At 38.9% G+C, this 21,574-nt stretch overlaps 1 protein-coding gene across 5 annotated transcripts in view; it reads right to left on the reverse strand.

Moving 5' to 3' along the window:
• Positions 1-18,858: 18,858 nt before the first annotated feature.
• The window catches only part of LOC112557458, a 164,655-nt gene continuing 161,939 nt past the window's right edge, over positions 18,859-21,574 (reverse strand). For all 5 annotated transcript variants that reach the window (XM_025227325.1, XM_025227328.1, XM_025227326.1 and 2 more), the window contains 2 exons: positions 19,862-20,092; positions 18,859-19,229 (listed from right to left, as the gene is read on the reverse strand). In XM_025227325.1, coding sequence (XP_025083110.1) covers positions 18,924-19,229; positions 19,862-20,092 — 537 coding nt within the window. In that variant the 3' untranslated portion in view covers positions 18,859-18,923. The remainder of the gene's footprint in view (positions 19,230-19,861; positions 20,093-21,574) is intronic.

A 21,574-nucleotide genomic window follows, 5' to 3' on the forward strand; every position in this document is an offset into this window, starting at 1 on the left:
CAGTGTCATGACAGTAGCTAGCAGGCGTCTTAAACTGTCTGAAAAGAACCGAGTGTTTGTGAGAAATGCTAGTGAGTTCAGCGTACGAAGTCCCTAGTCTGTAGATAAAATGACAACATTGGTACTGCATACCTTTGTTTATTTGTACCGTTAGAATTCAGGTGAAATAGGCCACACATTTCTATGTTTATGTCATTGTCAGCAATAGAAGGGAAGAGAGACGAAGATAATATACCGCCATCTAAAAAGCCGAGAAGACGAACTGGACAAATATACTAACTAGCCTGATACATGTTGACTCGACTAATGCATTGTACAACATGTATTATAAGCTGCATCAGTGTATACTGCTCCTTACATCAAACACTTGTGTACAGGTACTTCCTACTTGCTATTATTTTGTGCAGATATGCTTCAAAGACTGTCACTAGTGACAGCATGACTTGTGTCACAACTAAGCAACTGTCACTAGAGGCTTTGGATTTTCTTCAGTTTCTCGTGACTTAGTTAATACTGCGGCCAGCCGTTCTTTGGGAGACGCCTGCTAGATCAGCACACACACAGATAACACAGACCACAAACACACCACACACACACTACACACACACACTACACACACACACACCAAACACACATACACATTCTGAAAGGCGCCCGTTGCATAAAAACGAAGGGCTAGACACACTTGCGATGTAGGAGTGACACTGCGCCCCCGATTTGAAATGACTAAGTCCGCTTGTATGTCATCGACAATCTCCAGGATGTCAGTACATTAAAATCTTAATCGTTGATAGAGAGCTAAATCATCCCATGAATCAATAGGATTAGTTTGATCGCGGAATATTATGCTTCTGCGAAGATTTGTGTCTGCGTCACACAAAGCATCAAGTACACAGCAGCCATCTTTAGCGAGTTACAGGCGCCGAGGGCCGTCTCTACACTTCGGGGCGGAACCACCCGCCAACGCAGTCAAAAGACGAGACATTTCTCGGCCTTTGCCGCACATAAAGGGTGGCCGGACCTTTGATGGCCCCTAAGTGACATAGCGGCCCGAGGTGACTATGGCCCCTGTTCTATCTCTGCCATTCACTGTCACATGCGCATCAACGTAACTCTGATGTTAAAGCTGTTCTTCTATTTGTGGGTTCACGATGATGGTTTGGTGGAGACCAATACTTCAGCCGACAATCACGGCCCTCTGATGACTTTCTCTCGATGTATTGCTCCAACTGTCCGTCTCCCTTTCTGCCAAATCTGCCAACCACGTCAGAGAGCGACGACTGCTTTCCCGGCGACACAGAGTCGAGCCTGTCCCAGTCCAGGGACAAACACGTGATGTCTTCGATGACTGCAATGGCACGTACAGCCTTCGAACGAACACCACTTTTAAGCAAAGTCTCCGGTTCTTTAGAGTGCGGTGAACTCAGCAGACGTTCTCCTCCTTTGAGAACGACGACTTCTGGCCTTGGCGTCGAACGTCTACCTCTGAAGGTAGTGCAAGTCCTCTCACAGGTAGTGCAAGGTGGTCACGTAGCCCTTTGATTTCTACCGCCACAGAAGGCTACCCTAACAGTTCCTCGTCACTGACTCGCACCCTTCCTCAAGTTTCTCTAACCCAAGCGTCCTTCCTCCCGAGTCTTGCCCTCTTGGCTTAAGACCCGGTCTCGAGGTACAAGTGAAGTTGGTGAAGTTGAGTTGCTAAGTCAAGTCTGCCGTCGTGCTGAGAAGTGTCTTGCTGGTGCTCAGTTCCCTATTTTACTTTGCACATTCGCACTTCACATACACCGAAGGCTGCCATTGGTCCCTCACTCACCAACCAATCAAGTAGCCAACATCGACAAGAGAACGACCACCCTTCCGACGCTCCTCCCCGCCGGCAGTGGCGTGGTAGACTGGTGACTAGCCCCGACTACCCGTCAACCTGACGGACCGGTGTGTGAGCCCCTGAGGTGTCACTCTCCTGGTCGTGTTTGGCTGCTGTAACCACTGAGGGGTGTCTCCCACTTATAACACCTCTGCGCTTCTACCTTCTACAACACCTCTACACTGGCCGTACACATCCCTTTTCTTGCATAAGGGCCCTCAGGTTTGTCAACAAGCTACCCTAGACCCTAATTGGGGCGATTGTTACTTCTCCATTTACCACTTGACAACCCAGTCCAAGTTGTGATCTCTTTTATGAGTGGGCCGGAAAACAGACTAGACGAGAAGAAAAGTCTGCAAGAATTGTGACATTTTTACTGTGTCAGGATGAGACTTGTCAAAATGGACATCAACATTTCCAAGAAACACTGCGGGTTCATTTAGTGCATTGTTATAGTCCAGCATATCATGAAATTCCGAGACAAAGGTAGAGGCTATGAGTTTGTTCTTGGCACTCGGAAGGAGTCTATAGACGCAGAAAAGATGTATAGAGCAATAGGGAGCCCCCAAAAGAGACTTGTACACATTCAAAAGATGTGTGTTGGAATGATAAAGCAGTAGTAAAAGACGTGATGATTTGTAGATAATAGAAATCCATCTCCACGTGTAGGACGGGTGAATGATTTCAGACAGTAGCCCACTGGAGTGAGATCGACTCACACGCTGTTGTCGCCTTGCTGTTTAAGCTACATCTCACGTGGCAGTCTGTTACAAACTTTACGATGTCAGCACGCTTCAATGACTGTTGCACTGATGATACAGACTTGGCGCTGAAACTCCCCAAATTAAGGCGAGTGTTAATTTGTCGAGCGGGGGAAACTAGGCAGTCTCCTGTTCTCATACGGCCATGTTGAATTGGTCGGTCTTGTTTCCAGCTGGTGTTACGAGTGATGACATTAACTGGTTCACTTTGATCGCGCCGATGCTGATCCGGATGCTGACGACAAGTCAGAGAATCTTTACAATGGCTGTGAGTGTTCAAAGTACTACACACGGTGCAGAAGGGACTGTTCACATGACGTGTGGATGAAACATGATCCAGTAGAGAGTTGACAACACACAGCCAAGCTTTGGCAGAAGCAGAATCTGTGTCAGAACTTGGTGACGAGGGACAGTCAGCAGAATAAGGACGAGTGGCAGAGCAGGTGGTGGATGTTTACAAAGGGCGGTAGTCAGGGGATTCAACAATGCTGAGAAGTCGTGTAGACAAACTGTACAGTCATGTAGGGAAAATGTTGAAGTGAGATATGAAAAATTAAGAACTATTATCAAAATAAAATTCAGATTTCGAAAATGTAAAGCAAGACAAACACAATAATAGATAATAGACGAGAATCTAAAGTGAGGCTAAGATTTAAAAAAATAGAAAACAGTTCGAGTGGTAAGAATTAGATCTACAGTAATGGCGGAGAATGTAACCGTTACAGTAAAATCCACAGAAACAGAAAGCAAGGCAATTACAAGGAGTTAAAACAATAACAAAGGAAAGTTTAAGAGAAATAAATACAACTTGTAACTAAAACAAATCTATGGATATGAACAAACAAAGACGTTGCATTGCATAAGAAAGCAAAAAAATCGCTGGAGAACACAGCATCTCAGCCTGTCAGGCGCAACCTCGTTTCCAAGTCTAACGGACTAACGCTTCTCCCGGCATGCACCGGAAATCTGTGTATGAGGACAGACCTCCGAACTATTTATAACCGACGCTAACACCTTTCCTACGGAAGGGTAGTGCTGAATCGAAATCTTTTCTACCGAAGGGTAGTGATGATCCAATGCTTTTTTTCTGGAAATTACCCGTAAAATGTGCAGAATATATTTATATTGTCTCTACCTACCCGATTCTGTTTATAACTTGGACAACTCGAGTAGGTCTTTAATATTGAACACCAAATGTAAGTCCTAAAAAATTATTTAGTGTCTAGCCATCCAGTCCGGTACTGTTAACCCTTTCTTCAATATTCGCTTGAATCACAACACACACTGAAAGTGCACTACCAGGTAGAAAGTAGGTTTAACCGCCATCAGTAACATTTAACTGACAGAAAGATAAATGAAATTATTACATAAATGCATGGGAAATACACTCGCGCAGAACTTGCAGTTCACAATATCCCCGTTTATAAAGTTTGTTGACATGATTGAGCCATTTGTCCAGATTATTGTTTTCAACTTTTATTTTTATAAGTGCTGTATATAACTAGCTTGATCGCTATAAAACACCTTAAGCCTGCCCTCGTAGGTGGCGAGGGATAGACTCTACAAGTCACTCGTAACCCTTGTCCTGCTTTGAGAGTGTGATACGAAGACACTGCTATTTAACACAGGAAAAAATCTCGGATTTGGAGATCAAGTTCCTGAGGAAATTGTTACAAATTTACTACCAGGAGTACAAGACCAACGACTACACACACGTATACACTGGCTATAGGACAAGCACAATGGTCAACTTTGTGGGTAATTTGAACATGAAAAGTTGCTCCAGTCACAAAAGTAAAAGTTAGAAATAAAAGTAAGAAATAAAGTTCGTTGCAAGGTGGAGCGTTAAAAGATGTCAGTAGTGAAAAATATGAGCAAATGAAAAGAAAACAAATTATAGGCAAATGACAATCACATATATATATATAAATGAAAAAACAAAAACAAACAAACTTACATCGAGTATATTCATGTGCGCACCTCCAACATCACACACACACACACACCACTGACATTCATCTGATGAGGAGCAGCTGGACTACTGCTTTTACATACAAGGCATACTTGAGCTTAATAATACAAATTCTCTCGTTCATACATGTTCTTGTATTGACAAAATTTGTTGGTCTCAGAAAGAAGATAAGTCCCTCTGTTTGATACCAATTGTCTTAGAAAAGATGTGAAAATTACTGTTCAGACTATTCATATCACGGTAAGAGATGTTGCGAAACTAGCATACAAATGAAAAGATAAAAAGACTCTTTAACACTTTAACATCATTTGACGTTTTCCCAAAGTGTGAAGGCTGAGATAGATAATACGAAATACTAAATGATACAACTGGGACTTCTGAAGACTATTTGTGTACCTAGCTGTTTTGTGACATTTCTCCGAAGACGTTCATCATTGAGTGCTGTTGTCTTTCCAGATTGCTGGTCTTTCCCCCCCTATATTAGGCGGAGAAAAGAGAACAAAGAAGAAAAGTACACTGTGAAACAAGTAAACAACCATATTAACATATGTAATGTGCTTACATGTACTTTTTATCCATCTCTGTTATTAAATAATCCATGTAATTATTCTGCCAGTACATGTAGTTAATGTGTTAAACAGGATAAGCATATGTCGAGGAGAGGTTTTTCTTTCGTTTACTTTGCTACGTTTAGTGTTTGAACAATCCGATAAATATTTAGTGATAGTATTAAATAATAATAATTTTCATGTACGGTTAAAAAACCACCATTGAGAGATCATTACAACTGTTCTCATCTAATGATATGGGCTGGTTCAGATATACAGTACAGTGGTATAAGTACACTGCTAAAAGTACTGTTGTCAATAATACGCTTTAGACATCCCATGGGCTTCCTTTCCTTCAAAACTACCACATGAGTCATCTGGGAGCGCACTTGTGAACCTGGGACCTCCAAAGTAACTGACGATCTCGGAGATATGTACATCTGATTTTTGTCTAGAAGTTCTTACGTGGCTTCGGTGCTTTGCCTCACCTACACAGTTGTGATTACAGGTATGTTAAGGTCATCACTGACGACTACTCACTATCAAGGGGAGAAATGGCAGATCATCAGCCATGTTGCCGCTTCGTCAGGGTAGGTAACTCATCTCACTCCTCTAGTGTTCTATAAGTGAAATCAGAAGCTGCAAAAATATTCAAGACATTCTGTATCATTCATTGTTAACCTGTCTGTGTATGTATGTGAGTGTGCTCTATTGCATTGGTCAAAATATTCCAGGAAATAATCATCACTTAAAAGGACACATTGTGGATAGATAATGTTCAAGGCTAGCTAGATCCGTTGGTCGCTGAACTGATCAATGACGATGGCAAACACTGATATAGAAAGTAAAAGCTGATAGGCAAAAGTTAATTTTACTGAATTTAAATTCCAAAAGCCAGTTTTATTTATTACTATTATTGATGATTAGGGGACCCATGGCGCATTAAAAGGTTATAAAGTTTCTAAATATTTTTTATAGGTTTCTTTTGCATTTACAGTAATTGCACGTTGTAACATAGGCTTAAATATCAATTGGTTAAAAATCTGACATTCGATATAAAGCATCTTTTGGTCATAATTAAATAATTTAAATATTTCTACAACGATAATTCTTTCACCTGCATAATAATAAGGCTTCATATGCCATGTGTGTGCGTAAGGGCGGGTAGGCCTGAACTACCAGGAAGCTTTTCACAAAGCAGGATGTTAAAATGCTTGCTTTCTACAGGCGTTGCGTTAACCATGTTATGGCCAGACAAACCACTGATAAAGAGACTGTCTACAGAGGAAATTTTAAGTGGACTGGTCTTACTTCACAGATAACGATGATTGCAACCTGGTGAAGCATTCCCATAACGCAGAATATACAAACATTTAGTTGATCTTCTCCAACACAGACTCTTAGCTTCCCACGTACACGAAATATGTTACATTTTAATGGCCTGTTGCCATTGGACACAGGCGTAAACAAGGTAGGACTTTGTACTCCGAGTACTCTGAGTTAGGCTTTTGTAATGTACACAACTTAGAGCTAATCATGAATTTTTTTCGAGCGAAATAAACTCAAAAGCAATCACACTCAGTTACGCCCTCGTTTAAAAGACCTTATTTCGAGTCACAAAGGCAACCTTGTGTCAATGCTAGTGGTGTACAAGTTTGCTAAGGGGTGAATACGCATTAAAATTTGTTGTAAACTATTGTACATTTACAATCAACATTAAAACAATATGTCTAGGCGTGTTTACACAAACCTAACAAGCACACGATAATATTTCAACCAGTTGAATGTCAAAAACAACCATGATACAAACCAACAATTACCTGTACACGCCTATAGCTTCATGTTCCTCAGTACCATTTTACGTGTAGATCAAACAAACAAAGCTTTACAAAGTGGTTACTGACTGCTAACATAAGAGCACAAAGCCAAAAGAACAAAACAGTTACTAGCTTCAACATTTTGGGACTTAAAAGAAAAGATACACTGACAATAAACGGAATAAATGACAAACACAGCTTACCTTGGCTGCCCTGTCACCTCACAAGCATGGACATGCATACTAACGGCTCGCTAGTCAGCTTTGATTTTAGAGAGTTCTAAATGTGAGATACGTTATCAGTATTTCCCGGACCTTCAGCTCGATCTAGTCATGTAATACCAGGTACAGTCCTGTTGGACAAAACAAAGAAAAGGGAAGTTATATGGATAATTATTGCATCCTGCCAATAAACACACAGACAATAACACTGAATAAAAACCTTTGTTATTAAGTAAAACATTATCAGCCCATTTCATTAAAACAAATCCTTTAAAAAAAGAATTTGAACGTGGACTAGCATACTCCATAAGTTTTAATCCATAAGTTTGTCTTAAGTTTTCGTCTGACGATGACTTGCTGAACTCGTTTTTTGTCTTGGCTATACCTGGGCCGAGCGAAAAGTGCTAAATATTAACCCTGAAGAGAACAACATGTCCTTCACAATCCCACCAGCAGCATGTAGTAAATATCAACATTACTGCTTTTTACTATTTACTTGGCATCACAAAGAATAACAAGCAACATAATAATCTATTTATATAGAAACCTTACACAGAAAAGTAATTCAAGCAATACCCTTACATAACCTAATGAGATGGTAAGTACTCCCAAGCAGAAGTGTTATGAGACAATTGTTCTAAAAAATATTTCTTTCGTTCAGCATCAACACCACTGAGAGCCAGACAGCAATATTCAAGCTTATCAAAGCAGCTTAGGCCTACACAGTTGCACACTTATGAAAAATCTCTTTGACTGTCAGACAATGATGTTCCCACAAGCTTAAAACACACCAAGTGATGTACCAGGCAGCCAGAATTTCATCCTTCTACTGGGTCACCTGAAGAAAAAAAACCTGATGATGCAAAAGAATGCACAACAAAGATAAAAGAAAGAAAAACTTTGTAGCTCCATGACAGTGAACTTGATCATGTTACAAAAGAATCACAATTGATGGAAATCAAAATAAATCTGGCACAGGCTGAGGTAACAAATACTAGATCGAAAAACAGATGGTAAATGAATTGGTAATGCCAGCTGCTCAAAGTGTTGACCAACTGATTGAGGTGATGTTGTTTGATTAGAGTTGCCATTCAGATCAGGAAGTCCCACACTTCTTGCTACAGTGGACAGCACAAAGGAACGCATGATGATTTCTGTTGCTTTGGAAGGGATGCATCTAAGTCATACAAGTATTTTCTGAAGGATTGGATATTGAAGGGAAGACACTTATGTACTTTTAAACCATGATGCAAACAAAAGGGTGCAATATATTACAACATAAAGTAAAGACACATACTAATCAGCCCACAAGCAAAACTTGTGCATTTTAAGTCTGACAAAGCAAAGACAGTATTTACCTTAGTTGTGCCTGAAGGAAATGGAATCAATTTTTTAGAACACTATTGGTTCTCTCAATGATGCTCCTTGTTGAGCTGTGGGCACAGTTGAACCTTTCCTTGGCTCTAGTGTCTGCATTTTAAAAAAGGGGGTACTAAGCCAGTTTTTCAGCAGGTAGCCATTGTCTCCCAGAATCATCCCATGCCAACGCCAAAAGTGTCAGCCACTACAACAGGCATTGTGCCTGTTGCATAAAATTGTAATGCCATCATCACCTGCAAAAGACATAGGAAACATTATCCACCTTAATGATTAATATATTTTAGTACTCACATCTTAATGAAACTGTCCATTTTTAGTTAAAAGGGATGACGTGAACATTAAACTATTATGATAATTTACCTCTTGAGCCACATGCTTACAATTTGATACATATACTGCAGGGAACTGCCCGTCAAATTACATCAAACTATACCAGATATTCTGGGTGATCTGCTACTTTATTTTGTGTTGTTTTACTTAAATACAATGACATCAATATTTTTTAATAATGTTTATATACTCTAAAACAATTAACACTCTGAGCACAATGAATGGGCCACAATTGTGGCTCTGCTCTATGATCCAAGAATAGCAAACTGTGAATTTTCTCGGATTACTGTTGTGACCAGATTTTCATTGTTTTTATTGTAAATTTCAAGTTTTTTTCCTTTCCAAAAATGTATAGGTTTCTTGGTCTACTGTTTACCTGAGGGCAGCAATTAAAAAAAAAAATCACCCACTGTCATCACCATCCTCGATCAGTTATACGCCATTGTTTTATAATGTAATTATATTTATATGTCATGCTAAAATTATTAACTAACTTAAACGTAAAGTTGTCAATTACACTGTTATTAATTATATATTAATAGAGTTGGCGGTATTCTATGTTATGCTTTAGAAATCGAGGACGCGGTAGACTGAGAGTTAATAGGAAAAATTATTCTAAAAAAAAGTTGTATACAATACCCTGTGTTATAATTACTTAAGAGGTAGATCAATGTCTGTAATGTTGACTAATCTTACCTGCAACAAAGGCGGAACAGAGCCTTTTCGTTGAAAATGATGGTCGATATCATTTTCCACTAAGTTAAGTTCGCTCGACGGAATCGAACACGATCAAACAACTCGATGTCATACATTTCAAACGGATTTGATCGATCCCTGAAGATTCTGTCTCTTCTCAATTGTGTACGCAGGGCAAATCGGTAAACAACGCGATCAACCGCCATTGCTACTTCCAAAACTGCGGTGTGCGCATGCGTAATGAGCTTGTCGTGGCCAATCAAGCCGGTGGTGGTGAGGGGGGGGGGGGGGAGTCTTAAATTTAAAGACAGATCGCTGACAACATATTTCTTTTTAAGCAGCTAATTTCTTTTGCACACAGAGGTAAATCTCTTGCAGGGCCTCTACCTTCTCTGTCCACTAAACAAGTTTGCAGAGAGATTAGAGCTGTCACATAAATTAAACCACACACACACGCTCCTTCCCTCCTACCCTTACACAAACACTGATATTAACTTAAGATTCGAAAGGCTGTAAGTGTATTAGCAAACTGCGACATACACGATACACGAAGGAAGGACCCGGGTACACATGTTGTGATAGGGGGTCACAGTGGGCGTCTGAGGTGGTGGTGGGGAAGTCGGTGGTGGTAGTTAAACGCTTTGCTTTTATGGCCACCCCGAATCATTAAGTCTGATAAGCTTACACTCCCCGAACCCGAGGCCTGGTGAGCAAAAGTGGGTTAATACAGCTTGTTTGTGATAAGTAACAAACTGTAGACATATGCAAACATTCTTGGTGTTGGTTACTTTTCCAGTTACGTGCCATTTTACCCTCAGTCCTGACATTTGTTTTTCTTTTGTGGAATGATTAGATCAGCCGCTATGACCTAAGTATTGTTTTGTTTTTCTTGTTGTTGTTTATCAAATTAAATAACTGTATTAATGAACATACCAGAAAAGCGTTTTTCACATGCATCAGCACCTTGCCTTTTTTGTAATGATGTCATCTACTTTTGTAAAGAACCGATGATTGGTGATTTCATTCTTTTTACCATCAACAAGTAGAACAGCAAATAGCTGCGTATGCTTTGATAAAGTGGTATTAGGAAAAAAACCCACGAAAAATATAACACTGCATTACTCACCTGAGAACACCTGTTTCTGCAATCTCTCCATATGGTTTTCTTAATATTTAAACTGTTCTTAACACAAAATTCTTCTTACCAATAGAGCAAAACCAGTGACTGACCACAAAACTGTACAGAAGCAACACTTCAATATTGAATACACATACATCTACACTTGTATGCACCACATGCTCAAACAAACATATCTATCTCCCTTGAGATCTCTCATAGTGTGTTCTCCTTATATTTAAAAGCTCTCGCCCACTATCCCCATATCGTTCTCTGAACCTTTCAGCACATCAGAAACTGCATATCTATACTGCTTCACCTCTTCTGGGGCCACCAGGCTGTTATCTGAAACATCATCTGGAAAAATCCGAGGCTTCAGATGTTCTGGCGTGTGACTTCTTTTATCAGTGGACTTGATTGTCTACAGTAAGCTAACTATAGTCTTCCTGGATCGACTGATGTTCCAGAAATACTAGTCAATACGAGTCAAGTGCAGGAAGTTTGGGTTCTTCACCAGCTCTGCATGAACATATTTCGAAGGAATCCCGCCATCATTTTCTGTTCTTGCCTTAACCAAACTAAGCCGGACAGGAATGGGAACCACTGACCACCTGCAAGTTGTTGCTGCAGGCCACACATTGGTCCAGCCTTGATCTGTTGGCATCTGCAGAAAGCGAGGAAGTGAAACTGACTTTTCTTCCTCTCTACACTCTTGGATTCAGTCTTGTGCTTAAGACCAGCTACCTCAAATGTGCGAAACTCTTCTTCAGCTTGTTTCAAGCTATTTTCTTGTTTTCTTAGATATGAATGTGAAGTCCGAGGAAAAGTATGTGTCTGTGTTTGGCTGCCTAGGAAACATGCTGGTCGAAATGAATTTATATATACAGTGATACCTCGGTTCTCGAACGCCTTGACTTTCGACCAAATCGGTATTCGACCAGGAAATTCGAGAAAATTTTGTCTTGGAATTCGAACAAATATTTGGAACTCGAACATCCGAACGTCCGAGTTGAGCTGAGATGAGCCGAATGGCGTTCATTCTGCCCAGCGCGCCTTGCTTGCGTCATCAGTGACAATAACCATCCCCCTTCCCTCCTCCCTCCACATTCATTCCCTCCTGCCATAAAGTTTGGTACAGGTACAGTAAATGAAACACAATTTACTGTACTGTACAGTACATTTTTGTTGTTTTTTTTTTTGTTTTGTTTTTGTTTTAATAAATACACTTTTATTTCTTATTTCTTGTTGAGACTCATGTTTTTCTACATATTATATACAAATTAGGCCAGTAAATAGACATTTTCTGGGGCTTGGAACGAATTAATCCAGTTTCCATTATTTCCTTTGGGTTTCATTGCTTCGGTTCTCGAACAATTCGGTTCTCGACCGTCCTCCCGGAACGAATTATGTTCGAGAACCGAGGTATCACTGTAATTGTTTCCAGCTGAAATATACCATGCTTTGCACAGACACAGCCCTGTTCTTTGTGACCACGAGTAGTCAATGACTTATGCACGCATGTACACACACATATACACTTCATACACGTACTTACAAATACACACATTGTCTCACACCCTATAACTCACCCCTACACACAATAATTCACCCACACCAACACCGTAGGAAGAAAATTTCTAGAGATAAATTTCACTGCAGCGATCGACTACAACTATTTCCAGACGTCCATGGATCAGCGTCTTCTTTTCAGCTATAAACAGGGATTCTGCTCCTTGAAGGAAAAGAAGGAAGACTCCATTTGCTTTGTGACTTGCTTTTCGGGTGAAGAGAAGTCTGACCAACAGTACGACAACAATAATTGCTTAGATAAGCTATCATCCCGATGCCTATGAAGACTGAACATTTTAGTTAACTCTTCAAAGAATTTCATGAAATTCTGTCTCTGTAGAAATCATAAACTGTCATATTGGTTTTCAACAGCTGCTGCTGATAACAATCACTTTAAATTAGATTTTCTTCTCTACTTTGCTTTTTTTTCTCCCTTGTAAACACGTTTAGTCTTATCTATCAATTACATTTTTCAGTCACTTGCAAAATATCGCACCAAAACTATAAATGAGGAATAAATTCAATCTGCTTTGATACACACACTTTATTGATTACAAGCTGAGTCTGTTACAATGAAAATAGTTTCAGTACCTCAGGTTGACGATATCAGAAGGCAGGCACATAGGCAAAGTGATCTTAGCATGCTTTGGACAGCAAAAGTCAGAACCTGCCTAAAAATGGCATTGACAGTTCATTTAAGGTGTTTACTTTATCTATCATAAGATGTGATCGATGCAGAAAATATTACCAAGTAGAAAAAATATTAGGCAAAATAAATCGCGATGTAGCCCTAAGAACAACCTTCTTTTATTGGCATTAAGATTCATAATTCTTGTTCATAGTCTAACCAAAGTGCTTTTGTACCACCTATTGTTTATAATGGATAAATATTCTTTTGGCTGCAAGTTGACTTTGAATGAGAGGAACTATTCATATTTCGTCTTATTCCATTTTTTGAGTGTCTGTTCTGGTTAAAATAACAAATGATATGATCTTCGATATCTGATAGAAACATACCTTCATCTCCCACTCTGGTTAACCCACACTATTCCGAACAAAATTCTCTGATAATACTTTCTAGTCGGTTGAGTTTCCCAGACATGCTGTTGACGAAGTATTTCATAAGCCTGTCTACAAAATCTTGTCCGGAATAGCTTAAGGATTTGCAACAAAAATGTATGCATTTTATATAAGTGTCTACATACAAGGGATACCTACCAACTTCCCCATACACAACTATATTTGAAGAGTGTAGGGCAGCGGTTCTCAACCTTTTACTTGTGACGCCCCCCCCCTGACGAACAAAGGTACGTCCGCGCGCCCCCCTTAGCCAGCAATGTAAGCTAGTTTCACTAATACCGGTATAAGAAACTTTAAAAAAATGACCACCTTCTGGCCCCCCTTGTAAGCACGTCGCGCCCCGCCAGGGGGGCGCGCCCCTCAGGTTGACAACCTCTTGTGTAGGGGGACATTAAAAACATGTTAAGTGCAAATGTGAGGATTTTTTTTCCATATGGTTTTTTAACTAAACCCCATATTACTGCAGCATATTTCAACCCTGATTTTACCTGGGAGTCAAGGAGTTTCCAAAAGATGGATAGTTCCGCTTTCAAAAGATCTTAAGAATTTCTAGCACACATTTTTCCCTTGAATGCATAGCTCATTCCAGCCTACAGTAAAGCTCATCTTAGTTGAAAGGTGTACTCATAGATATTTGCAGGTCTTTTTCACTTTCACATCTATGATACCACACAACCATTTCTCACTGAAGGAGAGGTAACCACTTTTCCTAAAAACCATAACATTAATTTTATCCAAATTGACAGTCAACTTCCGTTAACTACTTCTTGTTTCAGTAAATCTAGCTGATTCTCTAAACCAACAAATGCATCAGAAACAAGAACCCATTATCTCCAAATAATAGTAAAAATAAATTCTATAACCTTAGGTACGAGCCTGGATCTCATGTTTACCTCCCTTGCTTATTTCTATTTCATTAATGAAGAAACATTTGAGAACTTAGTAAATATGCTTGGTTGACACCTTGAGGACATGGAAACAAATCCGTATGTACAGGCTTCTCTGTAACATGCATTAACTGATCAATATATCTATATATGATCTATAAAATAATTTGAGGGAGAAAGCAACAGACAACAGAAATGAGCAAGAAAGGGGAAAAGAGAGAGTAAGGTGACCGTTCTAACCGAAACGTGGTGAAGTGTCAACTAAGGGAAGGGACACCAAGGCTGTGTATTATTTCTATTTTCTTACACAGGTACTGTGCACGAATAAACGTGGCTCAAATGAAGCAATATATAGAAAGTTGACAACATCAACATGGATGAACGCGTTACCGACAGAAATCAACCTATCAATGATAAATCAAGTGTCGTAATCTTTGTTTAAGGTGGAGGTCCACTTTGTCCGGCTCTTCACCATTCATTCAATTTACACTTGCTATAAAATGTATTTTTGCACTTGTTACTACTATCTTGTGCTTTGTCGCTTTAGTATTTAAGTATGAAAACCCAACGATGAACAGAGAATTGTACTGATTCTACTTAGTTCATAATACTCATGCTGGCAAACATTATTGATATAATCATGCATATAAAGTAGCAATCAAACGTTAGAGGGAGTAAGTTTTACAGTCACTTGTTTCAAATCATTAAGGTCATGAAGATTATTAAGATTAAGATTAAATCATTAAGATTACACGATTCTGTGGAGCAGAACGGCGTGAAATTAATAGAAGCTTTTTCAGAACGTTTTACTATGTGATGCTTGGATATGGGTGTCTCATGACAGCTTTTTTTTTTTTATGTATCGACGGCACTGAGAGGCTGCACTAGTATTGACCGCTAGTGACCCAGCCCATTGCTCCGCCCATCGAAGTTGCATTGTATATGCGGTCCGGACTAAAACAAACATGGTTAATAATAATAATAATAACGACGACGACGACGACGACGACAACAACAACAGAGGAAAAATGCATAATTTGTAAAGTGCATACTCACTGTCCTAAGGAGCAAGCTCTAAGCGCTTAAGAACAAGAACGAAACATGGACAACATACCAGGGACAGGAAAACAAACAAATAACAAATGAACTATAAAAGAATAAACAACCGAACTAAACAAAGAATAAACTCAAATACAGAAAGCACAAAGAGGAACCAGATAACAAGAACAAGAGCTGAGAGTAACAAGATATTGCAAAAGGAAGGGTGTGAAAAATGACTAGCATTATGGGAAAGGTTGTTAGGAGTAATGTTGATGGAAGAGGTGTGTTTTCGGTGCATGTTTAAAGGATTCAATAGTGGGTAGGTGGCGGATATGGAAAGGGAGAAAGTTCCATTCTTTTGCTGCACAATAACCAAAAGTTCTATGGCCATAATTATGTTGTTGTTCTGGTGACAGGAAGAATAAGGAGATGATCATCAGACGAGGAGCGGAGTTGTCTAGCTGGGATGTAAGGGAAGAGCAGTTCGGAGAAATAATCAGGGCATGGTGAGTCCTGCCATCTGAGAGCCACTTTATATGCAGTGCATATATTTATGCTTTGTAATGGAACTACGTACTGTGAGCATATAAATATTATCAAAAGCCGGTTGTAAAAGAATAAAATATATTATACCGAATCTTGAATCCTGCTACATCATTCGTAATGAATGGACAAAAAAAAAAAAAAAAAAAAGATGAATGAATAAAATAATTCACATTTTTTGAGAAAACAGTATTATTTTATATGTAAGAAATTGTATAAATTATTCATTATAAATTTTATATTATATATAAATATTGGAACTAAATTTAACTCGTAAAAATACACAATAAATGTAAACAAAATCTCCCAGTAGACATACATCAGTCAATCCTTCTTACTGTCTAAGATCTCTGGTTGTAAGTACAGGTTGTAAGAAGGAAAGTTCCTTTTCTTGATGATCAAACATAATAACAATGATTTCACTAATGACTTATCGGATGGTATCCTTTATTTCAGTGACTGGGTATTGCTGTTCCACTGTACCAACAGTCATTGGGGACTAATATTCCAGAATCTATATATATATATCTTATACACACACACACAAGATTTATCTTAAATCATATAAAACAAATCAAACAAACACAACATCACTGACGCCTTCACTCGGGACCAGACGTTCTACATTAAATGTCGCTGTCTCTAGGGACGAGATACCTTACCTTCTTCCATCACAAACGCTGCCTCTTGGGGTCAGCCGTTGTACACAAAATGGCGCTGCATCCAGGAGCAAGCGACCAACGTACTCCGACAAAATCAACTCCAACTCACGAAACAACAACAGCAGCAACAACAATAACAACAAAACTCAGCAAGAACTCCATGGCATCTACCAACCCCATTAGTCCGTGACATTAGCCAGGCCCAAACACTTACAGGCCATCTCCCCGCCCCGTAGACTGCGCCTATTGGCAGTTATGACAAAAACAAATTACTAATACTTATCTATATCTTTATAAATACGCGAAAAAATTCAACAAACAAAATAATCCGAAATAAACAAATAAACATTGCATTAAAAAATACAACAACCCTTCATGCGATAGGTGCGGCTGGGTCACCTTCGCTGTGCTGGCTGTTTAGTCTCATGTCACCCAACTGTGACACATAGATAACAGTATGACAAGCGATTTGAAAAAAAATATATAATCAGGTTTTTTTTGAACATTGAGAGAACAAGAAATAATGTAAGAAGACATCACAGTGTTTATATCACATAATGGATATGAATTTACGACCTTCTAGTGAGTTACTATATCACTCTTTAATTCTCTGTCCTACCCACACTCTCAACACACAAATTCCCCTTTCTGACTTGCCGCTTTGCATATGTGTGTGTTTGTGTTTTATGGATGTAAAAGAATTAAATATTATGATTGTCCGTTATTAGGGAAAAATAATACGAGCAGTTTTGTCCTGAATCACTAAAGCAGTAATTGAAAACATCACTGTGTTGAATCATTTTGTACAAGACATAACTAAAGAGAAGGTCATCACACAGCTGACGAAGTTCAGACACGATTGTCTCCCTTAGACCACAAGGGCAGCGTCTACAGGTTTTTATCACCAGCATTCTCCTTTCTCTGCTAAGAGAGTGATAACGAAGAATGTGCAAAGAAATATACATTAAAGCACGGTTCTTAATCAGGTAGTGCCGAAGAGTCAAATGTCATAAGTGCTTTATAAACTCCATGTCATGACATTATATTAACAATAGCGAAATACACAAGAAAAATGAATTACAAGAGTTACTGGAAATACCGGAAACTTTTCTTGTTCCCACCTCCTTTCTTGAAATTTGGTGAAATTTATGGAATGTGAATTTATAGATATGTCATATTTTTGCATTATTCAAAGTACAATCATTGTTACATGTGTTTGTACACAATGCATAATTCATTTTACACAATACATCACACATCATACATAAATAATGTAAAAGATTAATAATTCTTGATAGACATTATGATACTGATAATATTGCTATGCACCGTTTGTACCTCTTCTTTTTTAGCCACAGATCTTAACACCCCTTCCTATAAGCAAATTGCAGTGGTTACAATTTACTCTCTACAGATGTTGAGATGAGCTTTTTGACAATGTTCTCGAGAGATTTCATTACGAGGGAGGTAAGTGGTACTGGCCGCAAATCATTCGGTTGACTAGAAATAGGTTGTTTGGAGAGTGGCACGATGTTGAAAAGTCTCCAGAGTGCTGGAATGTGCCCAGAGTCGAGAGAGAGTTGAAAGATGTTGAAACACTCCGCCCACCTGCACAGCACAGCAGTGCCAGACACGCCCACAGATCCCATCAGCCCCTGCGTCTTGTAACCTTGACCCGCTGTAGCGACTACATCACACAGACTTGAGAAATAACTGTCATTGTAGGAGACAAGCGACTGTCTGAATTCCCTAACTTTATCAGAAAAATCATGGTTCTCAAAATGTGCATATAAGTTATTCAAAACATTTTGCAAATCCTGATCGCTCTCGCCATCAAGTCTGACTGATTTCCTAGTGCGGTCTCTCTTGTGATTAACAGACGCCATGGACTTGACCCCTGCCAGGCATGACGAAGGTCGCCTGCAAAGTCACGTGACCCTATCTTATCTTTATTCTCTTTTTCGCTCTTTTGATCGCGTCCCTTACCTCTCTGTCCGCAAATCTTTTTGCCATGGAATCACTGGTGAAATAAATACGTTTTTGGTTATTTAGTACTTGTTTCAAGCACGTGGTCACCCACTGTTTGTTGTTTGGAAATGTGGCAATGGTTTTACAAGGTTTATCAAACTCTATCTTTCCAGATAATGTCTATTCTTTACAACAAATTTTAACGACTTGAGTGATTTGCTTGACGTTTCTCTATCTACAGAAGTACATTGGGCACTCAACGGGAATAAAATTGTGAAATCTAGATTGGACTAAGAGCTATTAAACTTTTTAATAATGAAACTCCCCAAGCCGCGATGAAATTAGCTCATTAGCTATATATAATAGCTGTGCAATGGAATTAAGAAAACAAGGAACTCTTTATTTTACTTAAATACACAGAAGTAACTTCAGTAAGTATTTGTCAATAGCCCGAATTCATAGGCAGATCACTCACAATGATTTCCATCAACATCCTGTGGTTGTCTTGTCACTGTACATCTAAAGGTTTCCTCATTTGTAATTTGCTGTTCTTTAGTTGGAAGTTGCGATGTGTCATCAACAGGCTGTTCTAATCTTTTTAACATTGTTTGCGATGTTGATTGGTTATTCTCCATTATGTAAAGAACATTTTCAGTTTTTTGTGTTAGGAGCTGTTGAGCGAAAGTTACATCACCGTTTACATTGTTAATGTTGATCACTGGGCAGTTTCCACTGGTACCGTTAGAAACACATTTTTCCTTTCCATTTAGTGGCTGAAACATGAGCAAGTATCATAAATTTGAAATATACATATAAAAGTCATAACATTCGCAAAAACTTGAATTAGACGTGTGTATGAACAGCGACTTAGTTTACTCGCTTGGAAGCTAGGTGGAATTAAAACTGTAGCAGACGACAATTAAAGCATAAAAATTAGCATGAACAAACATTAAAAAGCTTTAAATCGTGCTATGTAATTTACAAGATAAAATATTGTAAACAATCACATAAATAGAGATGCGGCTCTTTCTGTATTTACAGAATTAGGCCAAAATATCTTCCTTCTTTATAAAGCTCTACATGTGAGAGATAGTAAATAATGTGTAAATGTTTTCAGATGATAACTTTTTAATAAAATGTATTTTGTGCTATTGATGTTTGTTGTTATTTCAGTGCAGTTGTGGCATTGGAATGTCTCTTAAGCATAACCAAGTAAAAACCATTTTAAACTAATAATTGATCTCCCACCTCACCCATTCCCCCCCCCCACCCCAAACATCTGTTATGGGGACAAGCCTACCGAAATAAAGAGTGTCATTGTCCTAATGTATCTATTTATCGCTTTCTTTTTTCGACTAATAGCTACAAGCAAGCTAAAATAAACATTAGCGAAAACAGCTTTTACCTGGACATCAAGCTGGCATGGTGCACTAGACCACAATGGTTCTTTACTCTCCTGCGTTTTTAAGTGCGAGACAAGAAGGAATGCTTCTAGAGTGGAAGGCATCACTCCATTTTCACTTGCTTTACTTTTCAGCTTCCACCCAGGACTGAAAGGGCCCAGGTCTGTGTATTTCACCGCCGGATGATTTGTGGAGTTGACACATGCTATTTCGCCCCAATTAAGACAAAATGTCTGGAAAAGAAATATTTTGAGGAATCATTCTTGCGTGATTTCTACAAAATAAAACGGATTCCAGTTATCTATACAACTTTTCTGGTACACCAGGTAACTGTATACAATCTGTAATCATGAAAAAGTTTGCTTCATCTGGAATGTGATCCATCAACGACAGACATTTTATTAAAATATTTCTTCGATGAACAGTTAGTAGACGTAATGCTAAATGCTGGTAATTATATTTTAAGCACTTAGTTCTGAATTCTAAATCACTCAAGCTCTTCCCCCAATCTTTTTTCTAATTCACAATCAAGCTGACGCGAATATCCCCCAGCCCTCCCCCCCCCCACCTCTGTGTCCAACTGTCTGTCGGTGGGAGGTTACTGTAAAACCTATGTGTTGTAGATGATATGCTCTGATGGCAATAGCAACAGCGAGTCACGGAGACCCGCAAACACACGTGCAAACATCTGGAGTGTATACTAGATAGACGTCAACAGTCAATACGGAGAAAAGCAAAGTTTTCTCAAAGTACTTGGGCGCTGAGCTCTTCGATGACGACCATTACTAGGTGGACATTAGCCTCAAGATCAAAACTGCGACAACAGCAAAATAAAGACTGGACAGAACATGGGACAACAGAAGCATCAGTATTCCTCTAAAAGCGATAGGCCAGAGTAAAGATTATGTTTTTTCTTGATTATCCTACGAATGAAAGCTCGATGTGGTCATAAAAAGCGAATTTAAAGTAGCTATGATTAATAGTACAGCAAAAATATACACAGTGTCAGACGGTTTGTAATAATATTTAAAAAATGTCATACGTTTGCTGGTGCTGGCATTGGTTTAAACTCCCACATAGTCTTCTGTTCATCATCGATAATGAGGTCCACTTGCAGTTCAGCTGGCTTTAACATTTTCTTTATTTGAAAAGTTGTACTCAAGACCACTGTGAATGAGTTGAGCTCCGGTTTCCACTGCATGCCATAGAATTTTTAATTTACTTATAACATCCCACATGCCATCACGTTTCTTTCTTACACTAATATGCTAGTACTTGTACTTATTCTAAGACAACGGCATTCGTACAGACACAGAGGCTCACAAACAATTCACGTAAATCTTCTGGCTTTTATGGACTTTTTTAAAGTACGCAGAATAAACTTAATGCAATTTGTTCGATTTTTAAACATTAGTCGGTCTTAAAATGATTTTTTTCCCATTCCCCATCTTCTATGAAATCTGCGCCTCTCTAAGACTTTTTCCTGTTGTTCGTCATGTTGTCATTTAAAATTCTGTTTTAATCTATTAATTTGAATATATATCCTTTAAAATAGCCTTCCATACATTTATAAATTTGCTTCGTGCTTCAATTTTTACTTTTGTCTACTGTTTGATTATTTCTCGTAAATTATAGCGACTGTGTCTCACCTGTCGAAAGTCTGAAATATGTAGCTTGTCCCAGAACTGTGCGATGATGGACACTTGCACAGACTC

Source organism: Pomacea canaliculata, linkage group LG2 (genome assembly GCF_003073045.1).
Source record: "Pomacea canaliculata isolate SZHN2017 linkage group LG2, ASM307304v1, whole genome shotgun sequence".
Taxonomy (NCBI): domain Eukaryota; kingdom Metazoa; phylum Mollusca; class Gastropoda; order Architaenioglossa; family Ampullariidae; genus Pomacea; species Pomacea canaliculata.